Source organism: Poecile atricapillus, chromosome 17 (assembly GCF_030490865.1).
Source record: "Poecile atricapillus isolate bPoeAtr1 chromosome 17, bPoeAtr1.hap1, whole genome shotgun sequence".
NCBI classification, from domain to species: domain Eukaryota; kingdom Metazoa; phylum Chordata; class Aves; order Passeriformes; family Paridae; genus Poecile; species Poecile atricapillus.
This window is the reverse complement of record NC_081265.1, coordinates 1,462,883-1,480,284: the sequence shown is the minus strand read 5'-3', so window position 1 is coordinate 1,480,284 and position 17,402 is coordinate 1,462,883. Positions and strand designations below refer to the sequence as shown.

The window sequence follows — 17,402 nt, the reverse complement described above, 5'->3', positions numbered from 1 at the left end:
CCAGCCCGGCACGGGCGGGTCCGGCTTAGGGAGGGGGGGTTTGGCTGCTGGGCTTTGTCCGCCCGGCTGAGCCAGCACCAGAGTTTCTCCCTGAGCTCTGAGCTCCAGGACAGCACGGCTCCATTCTCCCAGGCTCTGCAGTTCCAGGCAGCCACGGATGGACAAGCAGCAGATACCAAACCTGTCCCAAGTCCGGCATTTATTTCTGGCAGCAGAGGGGAAAATCCCTTTAGGAAGGGGAGTTTGGGAATCAGGCAGCCGATGGCTCAGAGTCCTCAGCTGCAGAACCTGTCCTGCTCCCAGCACAGCCCCAGATCTCCCTGCCAGCTGTCACAAGTCCCTGTCCCTGCAGTTCAGCACCCCAGAGCCTTGGGAAACGCCAGGAGGGCTCTTCAGGGATCCCCTTTCCTTCCCTGCCACTGCCCAGCCCTGACACGGCCACCCCAGGGCTGCTCCCAGCGCCAGGGATTGGAGCTGGAATCGGATGGAGACCTCCAGGCCTTCACTTGCCGGTTTGGGAAGAGATTTGGGGCTGGATTAGAGGGACACTGAGGATGATAAGGCTCGTGATACCGTGGCTGGTCAGCCACAAAAAGCCAGGTTCGAAATCCATTACGATTGATCAGTCACGGTTTGGTACGGCCACAAAAATCACTGGTGAGTCACGACATGACACGATCACAAAAACTCACCGTGGATTTTAGGATAACCCAACAAACACCCCTGGCTCTCTGCCAAGAGCATCCCAGCGAGGACAGCCGCTGTCCGGGCAGCTCTCTGTGCCCCGAGCCTGGAGCCAGAGCCTCCCTCCTGCTCCATCCCCAATCCTGCACAAACCCCTCTCCAAAGCGGCTCCTCCTGCGCACAAAGCCTCGCTCGCCATCCCCGGAGCACGGGGAGCGGCTCCTCCCTCGCCTGCCATTCACAAAGCCGGGGCAGGGAGAGGATTTGGCAGCTCCAGCCCTGCCCGACAGGTTTGCTCTGCTGTCCCACATGGTTCCCGCTGCCGAGAACCCCCCGGGCGCAGCGGGGCACGGCCGGAAGCGATTGAGATCGGCTGCAAAAGCGTTCGGGCAGCTCCAGAGCTCAGCTGGGGCAGCCCGACACACCCCGGGCCGGATTTATGAATGAGGGAATCCTGGTGCTCCCTGGAAATGTCAGGATAAATCACCCGGGGCGCTCCCCTCTCGGCACAGCAGCCGCAGCTCCCTCACGGACGCACCAAATTCCCGATTTCTTTCCCTGCCCGGGGTGCGGGGGGATATTAAAGGAAGGGGAAGGATAAATGGGCTGAATTCCAAATTGCCCAGCTCGCCTGCAGGTCGCCCGTAAAAAGAAAAAAGGGGAAAAGCCTCTGTGGCCACTCGGAGCTGTCTGGGGGTCCCAGCAGGAGCACCCGGGGGCTTTGGGGACCAGGAAGGGAGGACAATCCATGGATTCATCACTCCATCCAAATGGGGAATTCTGGTGGCCCCAGGGGCTGTGACCACGAGCACAGAGAGCTCTCAGCTGGCCCTGCCCACCATCCTCTCCTGATCCACCAGGACACGGATCACTGCGCCAGGGCTGGAACCTGAACTTCGGGAAAACCCTCAGAGCTGTCACCTCCTCCTCCATGAGAAGCCAGCCTGTCCCAAAAACCCCCGATCCAAGGGGTCCGGCTGCCCTCCCAGCACTCCCAGCACCCCCGGGACGGCTCATCCCTGCTGCTGCTTTCCCTGGAGCTCAGCTCCCTTCTCCAAAACACCTCGGGGAGAGCCGCAGCTCCTTCCCCGCCCGTGAGTCACCTCCTGCCAGCATCGATCAGGAATTTCTAAAAATAACCGCAGATAATGATCTCAGGCTCGGGTGTGGGCAGGGCAGGAGAGGAGCCACAGAAACCGGGGTTGTGCTCCAGAACATCATCCCACATTTTGACTCAGGGCTCGGGTATGGAATGACAGCCCCAGACACCCTCGGGGAGTTTCCTTCAGGGGATTTGGGGGAAGAACAAAATAATCCCAAGGTGCCAGCAGCATGGAAACTCTGGAGCATGGAAATGTGGGAAGCAGAGAGGGAAACGTTCAGGGGCCAGCAGCAAAAGTGGCATGCGGGAGGTGGATATTCCTCAGGAGAGGAGGAAAGAGGTTTCTCCACCAGGATCCATCCAGGAGACACGAGGTCATGGAATGACAGGTGGAAAGAGGGTTCTCCACCAGGATCCATCCAGGAGACACAAGATCATGGAATGACAGGAGGAAAGAGGTTTCTCCACCAGGATCTGCAGAGGAGACACGAGGTCATGGAATGACAGGTGGAAAGAGGTTTCTCCATCAGGATCCATACGGGAGACAAGAAATCATGGAATGGTTTGGCTTGGGTGACCTTGAAGCTCAGCTGCTTCCATGGCCAGGGACACTTCCACTACAACCTTGAGCACTTCCAGGGATGGGCATTCCAACCAAACCCTCCCCTTGCCCCAATCCCAGCATCTCCAGCGGGAATCTGAGCCCTCCCAAAAACTGGGAGTAGAGTTGAGTTTTCCCTTTCCCATCCCGAGACCCCCTGGCTGGGGAATGCCCGTGCCTGGCACTGCCCTAAGCCCGTCATGTGCCCGTGCCAGGGCAGATTAATCCCCCCGGGCTCCGTGCGGTTGTGTCACCGCGATTAAATCAGATTTACTGCCCCCCTCCCCTCGCTCCCTGCCCTTTCCCGACAGGAATTCTACTGGCTGGGCAAGGGGAAGGGCTGAATAATCCTCCCCTGCAGCCAAAAACCTCGGTGGGGTCCAGGACTGGCATTGCCAGGCTGGGGCTCACAGCGGGGCTGTGCCAGCCCTGGACGTCCCTGGGGCTCCTTTGGGGTGACCCCTGAGGGAGGTTTCAATCCAAAGCCATGGGGATCACCGCCTTTGCCTGGGGAGCTGGTTAATTAGCGCTAATGAACATTTCAACCCTGGCTCGGGTGTATTTTTAGCCGAAACCGAGCAGATCCATTTGGGTTTCTCATTGTTCTTTCAGCACCTGAGCCCAAAGCCACAAGCCCATCACCACAATAACCACGGGAGAACATTCCTGCGCTTTCCACACCCACATCCCCGGCAGCGGGCAGCCAGCCTCCCAATTACAGCAATTAACCTTGTGGATATTAATAAACCAGCCCGGCTTTCCCAACAGGAAAACCTGCAGGGGCTTGTTGGAGGAACGAGGAGCCCCAGGCGGGTTTTGGGGGCGGGTGGGGGAATAATTGAAATTACAGGATGAGGCCGTGGGGTCTGCAGAGGTCTTGGAAGCACCTCCTGGTGCGGGGAGAGGTGGAAAGAGCAGGAGTGTCCTCTCCATGCCAGGAAGATCCTGCAGAACCTGGAACCGGGAAGGTGAAGCTCCATTTTCCAGCATGGAATTATCCAGGGGGATTTTCCAGGATTTAAGGGCCACCCATTCCCAACATAACCTGGACCAAGCTCCAGGAGGAGTGCAGGGAGATGGAATATTTCCTCCTCCTGGGGCCGGGAGCTGCTCCTCATCCTCCTTTTCCAGCCTGGGAAGGTTTTATCCGCCTTTACGGGGTTTTTTAGGGCAGGGTGGTTGCAGGGATAAAAGGAGCCTTTGGCTCCAAGCCCTGCCCTTCCTCCCCTCTTTCCCAACACTTCACTGCCTGTTTTCCTTTTCCAAGCACGAGAGAAAACGCTCGGGAGCAAGACCAGACACAGAGAGAGGAAGCAGCGGCTTCCTTCCCCATCCAAGGCCAATTATTCCAGGTGTTATGCAAGGCTCCCATTCCCATCCCAAACACCGGGATCCACCTTCCCCGGAGCTCCGGGGACACCTCGGGCAGTCCCAGCCTGGAAATGCCCATCCCAAAGATGGAATCAGAGCCAGAAAATCCCATCCCAGAGGAGTTTTCCTGTCATCAGGGAGTTGCCATCACTCCAGGCTTCCCAGGTGGGATTCCCTGGGAATCCCTCAGGCCGGGGATCCTCGCTGGGCTCTCACAGCTCCCCAGAGCCCGGGCATTTACATCCCGTTTTATATGGAAAGCACTAAAATGGCATCACACCCTTTAAAACAGACATTTCCACCTCGCTTCCACACCCAGGCTCTGCCTCTGCCGCCCCCTCTGCCACCAGGCCTCGAATTTTAATTGAAAAAATGTGATTTACGTTAATTGGCAGCAGATGAGTTACAGGGCTCAAAAGCAGGGGAACATTTGATCCAGCAGATTTATGGCAGCGGGGAACCGACCATCCCAGGTTTTGTATCCCCCTCACAGCCCCACTGCCAAAACAGCTCAGCTGGCCAAAAAACGGGGAAAAAAAACAAAACAAAACAAAAAAAAAGTAATTAGTGTTTAATTTCTCAACAATTTTTTTTTTTACCTTCCTTTTAATTGCCCCACATAAAACTGTCCTAGAATTTTACAGCCTGGCCCAGTCCTCTTTGCTGGTTTTAATTAGGCTGAGGCAGGGCTGGCACTTAATTTGGAGAGGGGGAGGACGTCAGACCACGCTCGGGGAAGGTTTTGCCATTCCAAGCACCCGGAAAACATCAGTGGGAGCAGGAGCAGCACTCCTGGAGCTGGAACTGGGGGTGGCTCATCCTGCTCCAAGAAATCCCCGTTGGAAAGGAGCAGAGCTCTCTGCCAGCACAATTTCCTCTCCTTGAGGGCGACCAAAGGATGGAAAACGGGAAAATGAGCTTGGCTGGGAGCAGCTTTGGGGTAATTCCCATTCCTGGGGGATCAGGGCTCCGGCCCAGCCCTTCCTCGGAGAGAGGCTCCAGCAGAGAGCACCAGGAGCAGCTTCCCAAAGCTCTTCCAGCCTGGAGGAGGAACAGGGAATTCCTTGCAGGACGCCAGAATTCCTGCCCCGGGCCCGGCCGGCCAGGGTTAATATTTGCATTTGGGAAAGCAAACTCATAAATCCCGCGGATTTCTCCGTGCAGCCACTCTGGGATTCCTGGGAGGAAGGAAAGCCGGGCTGGTTCTCCAGCTGCTCACCCAGGAAGGTCCCACCCTTCCCCGGCCGTGTTTGCTCGGAGCAGGTCGGGGCTGGGCGATCCTTCCAGGGAAATATTCCATAGGAACTCCAAAACTTCCACATCCGAGCTCTGGGATCCCCCCAGGCCGTCCCTGGCTCTGTCCCTGGGGTTGAAATCAACAGATCCAGGCGGGATTTTGTGCTGGAATTGTGTTGGGAAAGGATGGCACAGTGGAAGCTCTGGTGTATGGACAAGGTGGGACCTGGTCTTGGAAACCTTTTCCAGCCTAAATGATCCTGGGAAAAACTTCCTGGCTGCTCCCAAATAATTATTTGGAGTCCATGCTCACCAGGCCACTGTGCTTTTTACATGACAGGACCCCTTTTTTTTGTTAAATAACGTTCTAAATCCTAAAACATTAATTATCATAAACATTTCCACTCCATAAATATCCCTTTTATGTTCAATTTCCACACGGCACCTTCCGGTGCTTACAGGCTAGGAGGGAACAGAATCCAGGGATAATTAACAACAGGATTCTAGGGCAAATAATTTGCATTTCAGCGGCTTCTGGAGCAGGAGGGATGGCAGTGGTGGTTAAAGGCTGGAAAGGGAAAAGGGAAAGGACAGGGAAGAGCTTTCCTGCAAAATAAAAGTGTTAAATTCCTGGGCCAGCTTTGTTGGGACAGGAGTTTCTCAAGGTTTCCTGGACAATCCAAGGCATCCCCAAAATCCCCTGGAAATGTGGCAAATGGAAAACAACATCCAGCACTCACGGAGCCAGAGGGGTTTATTAAATGCAATTTAATTGTCTCTGGGGGTGACTTTGCCCTCATTGGGACATTCCCCTCGCTGAGGTTCGGCTTTTCCCCGGTTCCTGCGCCTGCTTCCCGCTCCCACCTGGACTGGGATCCACTGGGAGGTTCCAGGTGTGGCAGAAGGACCCTCCCGAGGCCACCCAGCTCAGGGTGCTGGGAACCCCAGCACCAGCTCAGCTCCTGCTCTTCCAAAGGCTCCAGTTCCCACCACGGGATCCGCTGCAGCTCCAGTATCCACAGGAAACACCCAAACCCCCAAAAAGCAGCAAAAATTAAAAAAAAAAGAGCAGAGGGGTAAAAATAAAGACCAAAAAAATCCACTGGAAACTGGGCAAGCACTCGGTCCTTGCCAGAGGAAAACACTGAGCTGCTGCTTGAGCCAGGAGCTCTTCACCATCCATCCATCACCAGGATCCAAGAGGACAATTCCCAAAGGCCAGCAGAAAACGGAGTCCTGTCAGTTCCGTGTGGCAGGAGCTGAGCTCCTGGTGGGATCCTCCTCACGGGGAGGGGATGGAGCCCGGGCAGGTTCCGGGTGTGGAGCTGGGGCTGGAGGAGAGGGAAGAACCTCTCCCAGGCCTGAGGTTCCATCGCTGTCCCTGAGCTGCAGCTGCAGCCTCAGGAGCTGCTCCTGCGTGTCCTGGCTGTCCCCTCTGTCCCTCACCCCGAGCCTTCAGCACGGGCCCTGTGAAGGAAAAACAGCGTTAGTGGGCTGGAGCTGGGGCTGCTCCTTCCTCAGCACCAAATCCCGTCTTTGGAGTGATGGGGGAAAGAGGAGAGGGAGCGGCAGCCCCAGAGCCTTTTCCTCCTTTTCCCAACCTCTCCCGTGCACTCCCGCAGCTGAGAGCAGCTGCAGATCCTCCTGTTCTCCTCTCGGGCATCGTGGGGCTCTGCAGGGCACCCACCCCAAATTCCCGGGGGCTGGGGGTCCCTGCAGATGGGATCTGGGATGAGCAGGGAGCTCAGACATCGGTGGTGGCACCCCAGAGATCCCTCATGAGCATCACTGGGGTTTGCAAAGCACCAACCCCAAATCCCCAGGCTCTGGGAGCAGAGAACAGCGGGATCTGGGACAGCCAGAGGGCTCAGACATCGGTGGTGGCACTCCAGAGACACCCAGTGCCCCCCGAGAAGGTCCAGAGTCCTCTCAGGAGCATCACTGGGGTTTGCAGGGCGTCCACCCCAAGCCCCCAGGCTCTGGGAGCAGAGAACAGCGGGATCTGGGATGAGCAGGGAGCTCAGACATCGGTGGTGGCACCCCAGAGATCCCTCCCGAGCATCACCGGGCACCAACCCCAAATCCCCGGGTTCCGGGGTGCGGCACAGCCAGGGACGGTGCTGCCATCCCACAGGAGAACACCCAGAGGCTCCAACAGCACCTCTGGCAGCTCACAGCCCCCCAGGGCCCCCCGAAACCGCAGCAAAGCCCGGGGGTGACGCCGGCCCGGAGGGCGCAGCCAGCCCCGGCCGTGCCCGCCCGGCCCCGCGTTTGAAGGAGCCGCGGCCGGGAGCGATCAGAGGCGCTGGCAGCGATAGCGCAGCCCCGGGCGCTGCTCTGATCTGTTATCTCGGGCCGGAGCCGGGTTTGAACGCGGGGAAACACCCGCACATCAAAGGCGCTTCCTGCCGCCTCCAGCCCGGGGCAGCGCTCGGGGAGCTCGGGATGAGACCGGGGATCCGCGGGGATCGCGGGGAGAGGCACCGGGGATGGAGCCCTGGCCCTGCTGGGGACACCAGCACGGGCTCAGCGATGGAGCTGTGTCCCCTGTCCCATCCTGGGGACACCAGCACGGGCTCAGCGATGGAGCTGTGTCCCCTGTCCCATCCTGGGGACACCAGCACGGGCTCAGCGATGGAGCTGTGTCCCCTGTCCCATCCTGGGGACACCAGCACGGGCTCAGCGATGGAGCTGTGTCCCCTGTCCCATCCTGGGGACACCAGCACGGGCTCAGCGATGGAGCTGTGTCCCCTGTCCCATCCTGGGGACACCAGCACGGGCTCAGCGATGGAGCTGTGTCCCCTGTCCCATCCTGGGGACACCAGCACGGGCTCAGCGATGGAGCTGTGTCCCCTGTCCCATCCTGGGGACACCAGCACGGGCTCAGCGATGGAGCTGTGTCCCCTGTCCCATCCTGGGGACACCAGCACGGGCTCAGCGATGGAGCTGTGTCCATCCTGGGGACACCAGCACGGGCTCAGCGATGGAGCTGTGTCCCCTGTCCCATCCTGGGGACACCAGCACGGGCTCAGCGATGGAGCTGTGTCCCCTGTCCCATCCTGGGGACACCAGCACGGGCTCAGGGATGGAGCTGTGTCCCCTGTCCCATCCTGGGGACACCAGCACGGGCTCAGCGATGGAGCTGTGTCCCCTGTCCCATTCTGGAGATATCAGGATTTTGAGAGAGATGGGACCACAGGGAGATGCCTTAAAACATGAATTATTATTTTTTTATTCTTTTTCTATGGACTTATGAAGGATTGAGGACGTCTTCACCTTATTCAGCAGATGCTCTTGGTCAGTGGTCACAAGGTTACAGATCACAAGGGTTTTTAAAGATTAATTAACCAATAAACTAATGCCACAAAAGAATGATTCTACTTTCACACCAATAGTTCATTAATTCGTTTTATATGTCTCTGCTGCAGTGAGGATTTTCTTAACCAATCATCCAGTGACACACAAAGCCACTTGTTATACCTTAAACCTCTTATTGCCTTTGTAACTACTTCTATATCTTAACTTCAAAACCTTAAAACTTCCTACAGCCTAACTTCGTGTCTTTCTATTTAAACTCACATTCTGATTTATGATTCTAAATCCGGAAGCCTTCTCCAAGGTCTTAAATCAAGCCCTGTGTCTGAGCTTGCATTTACAGGACCTTGGGAGTTTTCTGTGCCTGCAATTCCCAGGGGGAGCCGCGTCCCCTGCCCGTCCTGGGGACATCGGCACGTCCTGAATGTGAACTGACCCCTCACAACATTCCAGGTGCCTCCCGCGATCCCCAGGAGGGATCATCTGCCTCCCTCGGGGAGAGGACACCAGTGCCGGGGTTTTGGTCCTCTCCAGGAGCCCCCAGAGCATCCCTGGAGGGCAGGGATGGGACGGGATCAGCACGGGCAGGAGGGGAGGATCCACCCCGAGCCGCAGAGGAGGGGCTGAGCTGCAGCAGGAGCGAGGCCCTGCACGTTTTGGGATGGGGATCTGCCTCCTGCCCTGCCCAAAGCCGCTCTCCAGGAGCAGGGCAAGGCACAGGAACGGAACGGGAATGGTGTGGAGGGTGGGAGCATCCCCAGACAGCCAGAGCACGAACTGGGTGCGCAGCAAAGCCAAACGGGAAAGGGATCCAAGAGGCAGGGACGGGATTCTGGCAGCTCCCACCTCCCTGCTGCTCCCTCAGACCCCTGGCCCTGCTCAGACATGCCCCAATTCCGCTTTTATTGCCGGAATTCTTCCCCGTCCAAAGGGCTGGATTAACAAAAACGCAGCTGGAGAGCCACAGCCCGATTGCAGGAGCTGGTCCCAGCAGAGCTGCTCAGAACCTCGTGCCCTGGCCCTGCACCCACACCCAGGCAGGCTCAGCCTGGCCCCAAAATCCTGGAGAAGGGGAAGGGAAATCCTGGTATGTCTGTGTTCATCCTTCCCCACGTGTCCCATCTCACCAGGGAATCCTTCCAGCTCCTTCCTCCCTGCTCCCCCACAGGCAGAACCCCCAGGCAGGGCCAGCTCACACCCAGAGCCCACCCTGGGCTGGGAATTTGGGATTCTTGGGAAGGAGCCCTCCCCACGCTGCCTCCTGCATCACCAGCACTGCGGGATGCTCTGCACTACGGAGCCATGGAAAGGTTTAGGGGAAAAGAGACCTTAAAATCCATCCAGTTTCACCCCCTGCCACATCCCACTGTCCCAGCTGCTCCAAGCCTGGCCTGACTTCCAGGGATGGGGCAGCCACAGCTTCTCCGTGGGTTCCTGCGTGAGCTCAGTGCCAGGGCTGGAGCAGCTGCCTCACTCCTGGAGGATCTAAACCAGCCTGCAGGGGCCAGCCGGGCTCGGGGCAGCCCCCTGCACCACCACAGCCGAATTCCCAGAGCCTGTCCCAAGGGATTGTCCCCAGACCCTGCCAAAACCCCGGGCAGGCAGGGCAGAGGTGTCACCGCAGCTCCTGGGCGAGAGGAGCGCTTTGTTCCCTTGCTGGGAAGGTGTTAATGAATAACCCGGCCCAGACAGGCGCTGGCGGCTCCCTGAGTCACCGAGAGCCCGGCTCTGACTCACAGACACCCGGGAAGAGCCCCCTGGGGCAGGGGGGATGCGCAGTGCCAGGATGGGACCCCCCAAACCCTGCCTCTGGAACCCCAAAATAAAATAAAATATAATAAAACCAGGCTGGGGGAGAGCTCCCCAGAGATGTGACAGGACAGAACCCTCAGAGCTGAGGGGCAGGAGGAGCTGCAGGGAGGAGCCCAGGGCACCACAGAGCACCCCCAGATCTGGAAGGGGACGGCTCTGGCTGCATCCCAGGGGACATCCAGGGGTGCCACAGGTGAGTCCTGGCAGAGGCTCATTCCCAGAGGGATGCACCCAGCTCCCAGCTCCATCTGCAGCTCCCTCCTCGAATTCCAGCCCTGACCAAACCCCCCGAACCTGAGCACAGGTGGAGGCCTAAAAATAGAGCTTCTCACCCCCCGCCACACCCCTGAGCACTTTCTCGTTCACACACTCCAACCTGTTCTGCCTCCCTCTCTTTCGAGCAATTTTCCCCTCCTTCCCCGCAGGAAAAGGCCACCCTGGTTCTTGAAAGCCGTGTGTCACTTGTTCTAAATCCTGAGAAAATGACAGGCAGGGCAAGGAATGAAGAAAGTCCCATTCTCCTTCATTTTTGCAGCAGGGTGACGAGCACGGGGTGACATCAGGCTGGGCCAGCCCTGGGTTTCAGGAAGGCTCTGGCAGCCGTGACAGTCCTGGGGCATTGATTGAAGTGTCCCCAGAGTGACAAACCAGGCTGAGGGATGGGCCTGAGCCATTCCCTGAGCACCAGGGAATTTTAATTCCCGGATTTTCCTGCTGGAATTCCGGAGTCCCTCGCGGTGGGCAGGCAGGGGCTGAGCAGCTCCCCTTGGTTTCCGGATCCTGGTGATCCTGGTGATCCCTGGATCTTCCAAAGGAGCTGATCTGGATTTGTTGCAGGGGAGGGGATGTTCTGAGGCACCTCCTGCACCCACAGAGGCGTGCAGAGACCGGATCCCCGGGATAAAAGGGATTCCAGGGGGTCCCCTCCTCATTCCCACACCTGTCTCCCATTCCAGGGCGGAATAAACTCTTCACAGGGTGGGAAAAGCGCTGCAAACCCTCCGTGCCTGTCCCCAGGGAGGTGATGATGGTCTCATCCCACAGGATCCCAGCCCAGCTCTGCTCCCCACGGCCTGGGGGTGTCCCAAACCCACACATCTGGCTCAAGGTGTTCCCTGGAAAGCTTTGGATCAGGGAGTGACACCAAACCAGGGTGCAAAGGCCACGCTGGGGTCCTGCCCCGTGCTCGGAGGTGGGAGAGAGGGAAGGAGGAAAGCCCACGTTGATTTCACAGCTCTGAGCTGATTTCCAGCCCGGGGATTACCAATTTAAGCTGCGTTTTTTCCTGCTCTGACCCTAAGCTGATTAATTCTCTGTGCCCCCCTCACTTCTCCCCTCCCTCCCTTCCTTCTTTCCATGGAAAACGAGGGAATAAAATCCCGGTGGAATGTGCCTAGGCAGAGCTGGGAGCAGAGATGCTCCCCCAGCCCAACGGGATCCCACCTCCCTATGGAGCTCCCAACCATCACAACCCTGATCCCAAAGGATGGAGCAGGGCAGGGGTTGAGGGATGGAATCACTGATGAGGCTTAAACGTGGGGAATTTTATGAATTACTCCTTTGGAATTACTGCCCTTAAAGTGGAACGGAAAACTGGGATAAAGCATGGGTAAAACATGGGTAAAACATGGATAAAACATGGATAAAACATGGATGAAGCACAGCTAAAAGATGGATAAAACATATCAGATCCCAAAGGATCTGATATTCCTGAGGGAAGGAAATCTCCCAGCCCACCATCCCAGCAGGTCATGGTGAGCCCCATCAGCGCCGGCATCGCTTCCCAGTGCAATGGGAATTGTCAGTCCTGGAGATGCAGCCAAAGCCACCCTGGCAGCATCCAGCTGCACTTCCCGAGGGCAGGAATCCCCTCTGGGATGGATTTTTGGGAGAAAATCCCACCTTCCTGAAGAACTGGGCGCTCCCAGGGCTCTCCCCTGCTGCACTGGGGAACAGCTGATCCCTTTTCAACACTTCCACACATCCCAGCCGTAATTTACGGAGCTCATTTCCCCGGCACCCCGAGCTCAGCACCCGCCTGCGCTGGGAGTTCTGTTTGCTTTAATTGAGTGGGGAGGGAAAAAAAAAACACAAACTTGAAAAAAAGCAAAACTCCTCTCCCAACCCCCTGGTTTCATTTTCCAGCTGTTTTGATTTATGGATCGGCCCATTCCCTTTTAATGGGCTCTCCCTGCCGGAGCCAGGGGGTTTCCTGCGGGGCAGGGATTTGAGGGGGTCCTGCCATGTCCAGAGACTTCGTTCCCAACATCATCCCTTGGATCTGAGGAGGAGGGAAAGCTCCTGCTGGATTCTGCTGCACCCTTCATCCCCAGCCCTGCTTGTCCCGCTTCCCGACACCTTCCAGCTCTCTGCTCCCAACATTCCCACAACAAAAGCCACTCTACAGCAGAGCAAGATTCCGAGGGAGATATTTTCACAAGGACTGCAGGCACAAAACCTGATTTTTCCAAGCTACACCCACTTCCCTGCTCCCTCCTTCCTCCTGCCTGTGCTGGTTCATGGATAAAGCCATAAAACATCAGTGGGAAGTGGGATTTGGGATTTGGAAGGGGAATCCCAAGGGATGAACAGCTCCATCCCAGCCCCTCCTGGTGAGGGGGAGACCTGGCCAGTGCTGGAGCCCAGCAGTGCCCAGCCTTCCTCCCTCCTCCTCCTCCTCTCCCTTGGGCAGGATCCAGGGCCCGGAGCCTGCAGGGAGAACTCGCAGTGGATGAGATCTGCATCTCCCTTCATGAAATTGTTCCTCTGGGATTAAAGAGAGGGCTGTGCCCAGCCCAGGCTGCAGCACTGGAGCACCAAGCCCGGAGCCCAGTGGGTTTTCCCTTCCAGGCTAGATGCAGGAGCTGGAGGAGAGGGAGGCTCCACATCCAGGGGGGTGCACAGAGGAGCTGGAGACCTCTGGATTACAGAGAGGATGGGTGAAAACTCAGGATGGAGATCCATGTGCAGCCCAGCTCAGCCAGGGCACCCCAGCTGTGCCAGCCCCAGCACCGGGGTCCTGTGGAAGGAGCTGCAGCTCCTGGGGATTCCCAGCTTTGTGGGCTCCTACAGATTAACCCCAATCCCAAACTGGGATCATCCAGGAGAGAAATCCCGACCCCACCGAAGGCTAAAAGCAACAAAAACAAGGGTGGGAATTGGACACGGAGCAGCTCCAGCCATTCCAGCCCAAAGCACCCCAGTTAACCCATCCCACTGAAGGTGGGGACGCCAAACCTGCCCTGGCAGAGGAGGGGGTGCTCCCCCAGCTCCCTCGGGCCCAGTTCCCCCAGTTCAGCCTAGGTACAAGCACTGGGAGCCGCGTTTGCCCTGGGCTTGGCCTCTCACAATCAGGGCTTTCAGAAATGCTCTCCATCTCGGAGCAGCCTCGGCCTGGCTGAGCCCCAGCTCCAGCCCAGGATAAACACAGCCCGCCTGGCCTCGGGGGTGCCAGCGGCTCGGAGGCACGATCCCTTTGGATAAACATCCCTGCAAAGCCAGCCCTGAGCGCTGCGGGAACACGGAGAGTGCTCCGTGCACGGGTGAAGTGTTTGGGAACACTGGGGCACCGGGAGATCCTCTCCCTCCCTCCCTCCCTCCTGCCCGCCAGGCTCCGCATTTACTGGGGATTTAAAGGCAAAGCCCAGCAGGAGGCTCGGGAGGAAGAGGAGGAGGAGGAGGATGGTCTGAGCCACCTGGGGGTCCAGGACAGGCAGGTGGAGATGTCCCCGTGTCCCTCACGCCTCTGGGGGAGGCACAAATGATGCTGGGCAGGGAGGAGAGACGGGCTGGGATGCAGAGGAGGGAGGATCCAGCCCTGGGAATGGGCACAAACAGCTGAAGGAAAAGCCCCGAGCCGGAGGAAGGTCAGGATTAGGGTCTCACACCCTGACCCTGCACCAGGGCTGAGGAGGGATTCACACTGACACAGCAGGGCTAGGCTGGCTCTTAGGAAAATCTTCCCTGGGAAGGTGGGGAATAGAATTCCCAGAGAAGCTGCGGCTGCCCCTGGATCGCTGGAAGTGCCCAAAGCCAGCTTGGAGCAGCCTGGGACGGTGGGAGATGTCCCTGCCCACGGCAGGGGTGGCACTGGATGAGCTTTAAGGTCCTTCCCAACCCAAACCATTCCAGGATTCCATGATCAGCATTTCCAGGATGAACTATCCTGGCTGGAGCATCCCTGCTCCCCACGGGAACACTCCAATTGTGTCCAAGGAGCACGGAAAAGATTCCAGCAAAATCCAGCTGTGCCAACCTTTCCCAAGGGATTTCCCAGCCCCATTTCCCCCTCTCCTTCCTCCCTCTCCCTGCAGTTGCCCTCCATCCCTTGCTTTTCCAGCTTCCAGAGGGTTAACAGGTGTGTTCTCCCGCAGGGCTGGGCTCCTTTCCCTCCCTCCTGCCCCTCTTTCCCGGCACGGACCGGAGACCGGAGGCTCTCCAGATTTAATCTCCAAGACAAACAGCCTGGAGCTGCTCCATGCGCAGGGATCCGGAGGAGCAGGGCCGGGCTCGGGGCTCTGCCAGGGAGGTGACCCCAGCTCTGCAGCAGGTTTGGAGCTGGGAGTGAAGGAATTCCCGCCCCGAGAGCCTCTGGGTGGTTTTTTATGGAATGGGAGATTCCACAGGGAGGAAGGTGAACGTTAAAACCCCAAACGTGGCCCTGAGTGTGGCTCATGGTGCTGATGCGGTGAAGAACCAGCTGGTTTGTCCCAAAATGTCACCATTTTATGGCCATTCCTCCTGAGAGCCCAGGACAAATCTGGAGGAGGAGGTTTGGGAGCTGCTGGACATCACCTGGCACGAGCCAGGGGTTTGTTCAAGGTCACTGTTGTGACAAAGGTTTGAATCTCACACCAGCTCCGGGCCCAGCATTCCAGAGAGATCCAGGGAACACCTGGATGCTCCTGCTGGGAAGAGGAAGGAAAACATCTCCAGGTTATTTGGCCTCCCATGAAACACCTCCAGCAGGAAGTTGGGAGATTGGGATAATTTTCCATGGGGAATGGCAGAGCCAGCAGGGAGCTGGGATTAGCCCTGGAGGAACCCCAAAATCCACCTTCCATCCCTAAAAACTACAGGCAAAAACCTGCTGGGCTGGAACTGGGTCTGGTCTGGACTTCGGACTCATTTCTCCCTGAGAAATGCGTTTTCCTGGGATATTGTGGGGCTTCCAGGAGGGAAGAACTCTCCCAACCAAACCTGGAACCTCCAGCACAGCCTGAGAACTGCATTAGCTCTGAAGGGACTTGGATCACCTGGATCTGGGATCACCTGGGGTCTGCCCACGCCTCTCCCCAGCTCCAAAGTGGCTCTCTGAGGACGGTGGCTGCATTAATCCCACCCCACACCGGTGTTTCCATGAAAAAAACTCTTCCATAAACCCGGGGGAGCAATAAAAGTATAAATAGTGCTGCAGGCACCACCAAACGGGGCCGTTTGAAGCGGATTTATTTTTCCCTGAGCTCTGCGGGGTGGTGTTTAAGGTATTTAAGGATGAAGGGGGAGGATGAATCCGAGCTGCTCTGTCCAAACACCCCACAGAGCTCTGGTGGTCTCCCAGAGCTCCAGCCCCCCAAATTAATGACCTGGCCCCACCTTTCATGTGCCACCCACGGGGACACATCAAGCATTTCTCCCTGGCTGCAGCCGGCAGCTCCCAGAGCTCCAAAATCCCAGCCCGGCTCCCTCCACCCGGATATTTCCCAATATTTGCATTTGGGATATCTTTTGATATCAAAAGGTGGCCACAGCCCCGTCACTCAGCTCGCTGGTGGTCCCAAAAAAAGCGGCCAGAGGATCTCAGCCCAAGCACGGCCAGGTCCCAGTGGGCAGCCACAAAAACCCTTCAAAGGAGCCGGGAACAGGGAGGCTCCAGTTCCCCCAAACCCCACCCGGGGACGCTGAGCTCGGTGTGCCCAAAACCCCGGCCAGGGGGGCTGGGCAGGCGGGAGAGGGGCAAAGGAGGCAAAGCCACAGCTCCTGTTCTCCATCCAAGGCACGAGTTCAGCGAGTTCCCTGCGGTCCGGCCACGGGAAGAGGATTTTTCCTCTGGATGGGGCCGTTCCCTGCTCACATCCCTGCTCCAGGCCAGGAGAGGGACAAAGGGGACACTGTCCCTTCACTCCCAGCTCGCCACGAGAGGGGGGACAGCCCAAACAGCTCCGTCACCGCACCCGGGTGCCTTGGGGACAGCGAGGTCCCTGCTCACCGCCCCAAAACCTCCTGGGGGTTTTCCCCTCCTCTCCGGGACTGAGCTGCCCCCAGGCTCCTGGAGGAATTTTGTGTCCCCTGCAGCCACAGCGGTGACAAGGAGCTGCCACTGATGAGCTGGGACATCCTGGGATCAGCCCGGCCACGGGGTCCCACCAGCCAGGATGGGGGAGAGCACCTGGAACTGCTGGGAGCAGCCCAGGGATGGCAAAACCCCTCAGGATTTTACTGTCACCGTTAATTCCTGCTGGAATTAATCTGCTCTCTCAGCAGAGCCTTCCCTCTCAGCCACGGGTTCCTTTCCTTCCCAAATATCCACTCCAGTTTTATACCCTTGTGCCTTCCTCCACTGCCGCTGAATTCCCAGATTTTTGGTTGCACAAGGATAAACCCCCCCCTCCCTTTTCCGCTTTCCATCACTGTCCGTGTCACAGGGGCACGGGGAAGTGACCAAATCCAGAGGATTTCCCTAAATCCAGCAAGGTGTGGAGCCCATGGCTCATCCCTCCCTCCCTCCCATCCCGAGGGAAGGGCTGCCGGGATGTTGGATCTGTTCCTCCCCAATTCCCACGGGCAGAGCTCTCCTGAGGCTTCACCTCATCCCCTGCACGACAGCAATAATAATTAAACAATAATTAATTAATTAATTAGCTGCTGCAGCGATTCCTGCTGCTCCCTCAGCACCTTCTGTCCAGCCGGTTCTTCCCGTTATTTTTGCCCCGGGCAGGAATTTTGCCCCTGACACAAATCCCTGGCCAGGAGCAGCAGCGGGATCAGGATGCTTATCCCAGATCCCCCGTGGGATCAGCCAAGGAACAGCACCCCCTCTCCCAAACTGCGCTGGGATCCAGGGAATATTTCATTCCAAGATAACAACACCCCCCAAGCTGCTTTTTCCATTTGGAGTCCCTGATCCAGGCAGGAAGTTTGAGAGGACGGACGGGACAAACTGCGGTGCTGGAACATCTGCTTTGCAACACCCAGGAGCCCCTCCTGGCCAAAAGCCTCAGGGCTGGAGCACGGGGGGTCTGGAAGACGCTGCAGCTGCTGGGAAGAGCCTGGCTGAGCTCC

At 57.8% G+C, this 17,402-nt stretch overlaps 1 protein-coding gene across 1 annotated transcript in view; it reads right to left on the bottom strand.

The window, feature by feature from the left end:
- Window positions 1-5,729: 5,729 nt before the first annotated feature.
- Window positions 5,730-17,402, bottom strand: part of LOC131585970 (uncharacterized) — a 40,958-nt gene continuing 29,285 nt past the window's right edge. The window contains exon 4 of the mRNA XM_058852663.1: window positions 5,730-6,461. Within this exon, the coding sequence (XP_058708646.1) occupies window positions 6,437-6,461 (25 nt within the window). The 3' untranslated portion in view covers window positions 5,730-6,436. The remainder of the gene's footprint in view (window positions 6,462-17,402) is intronic.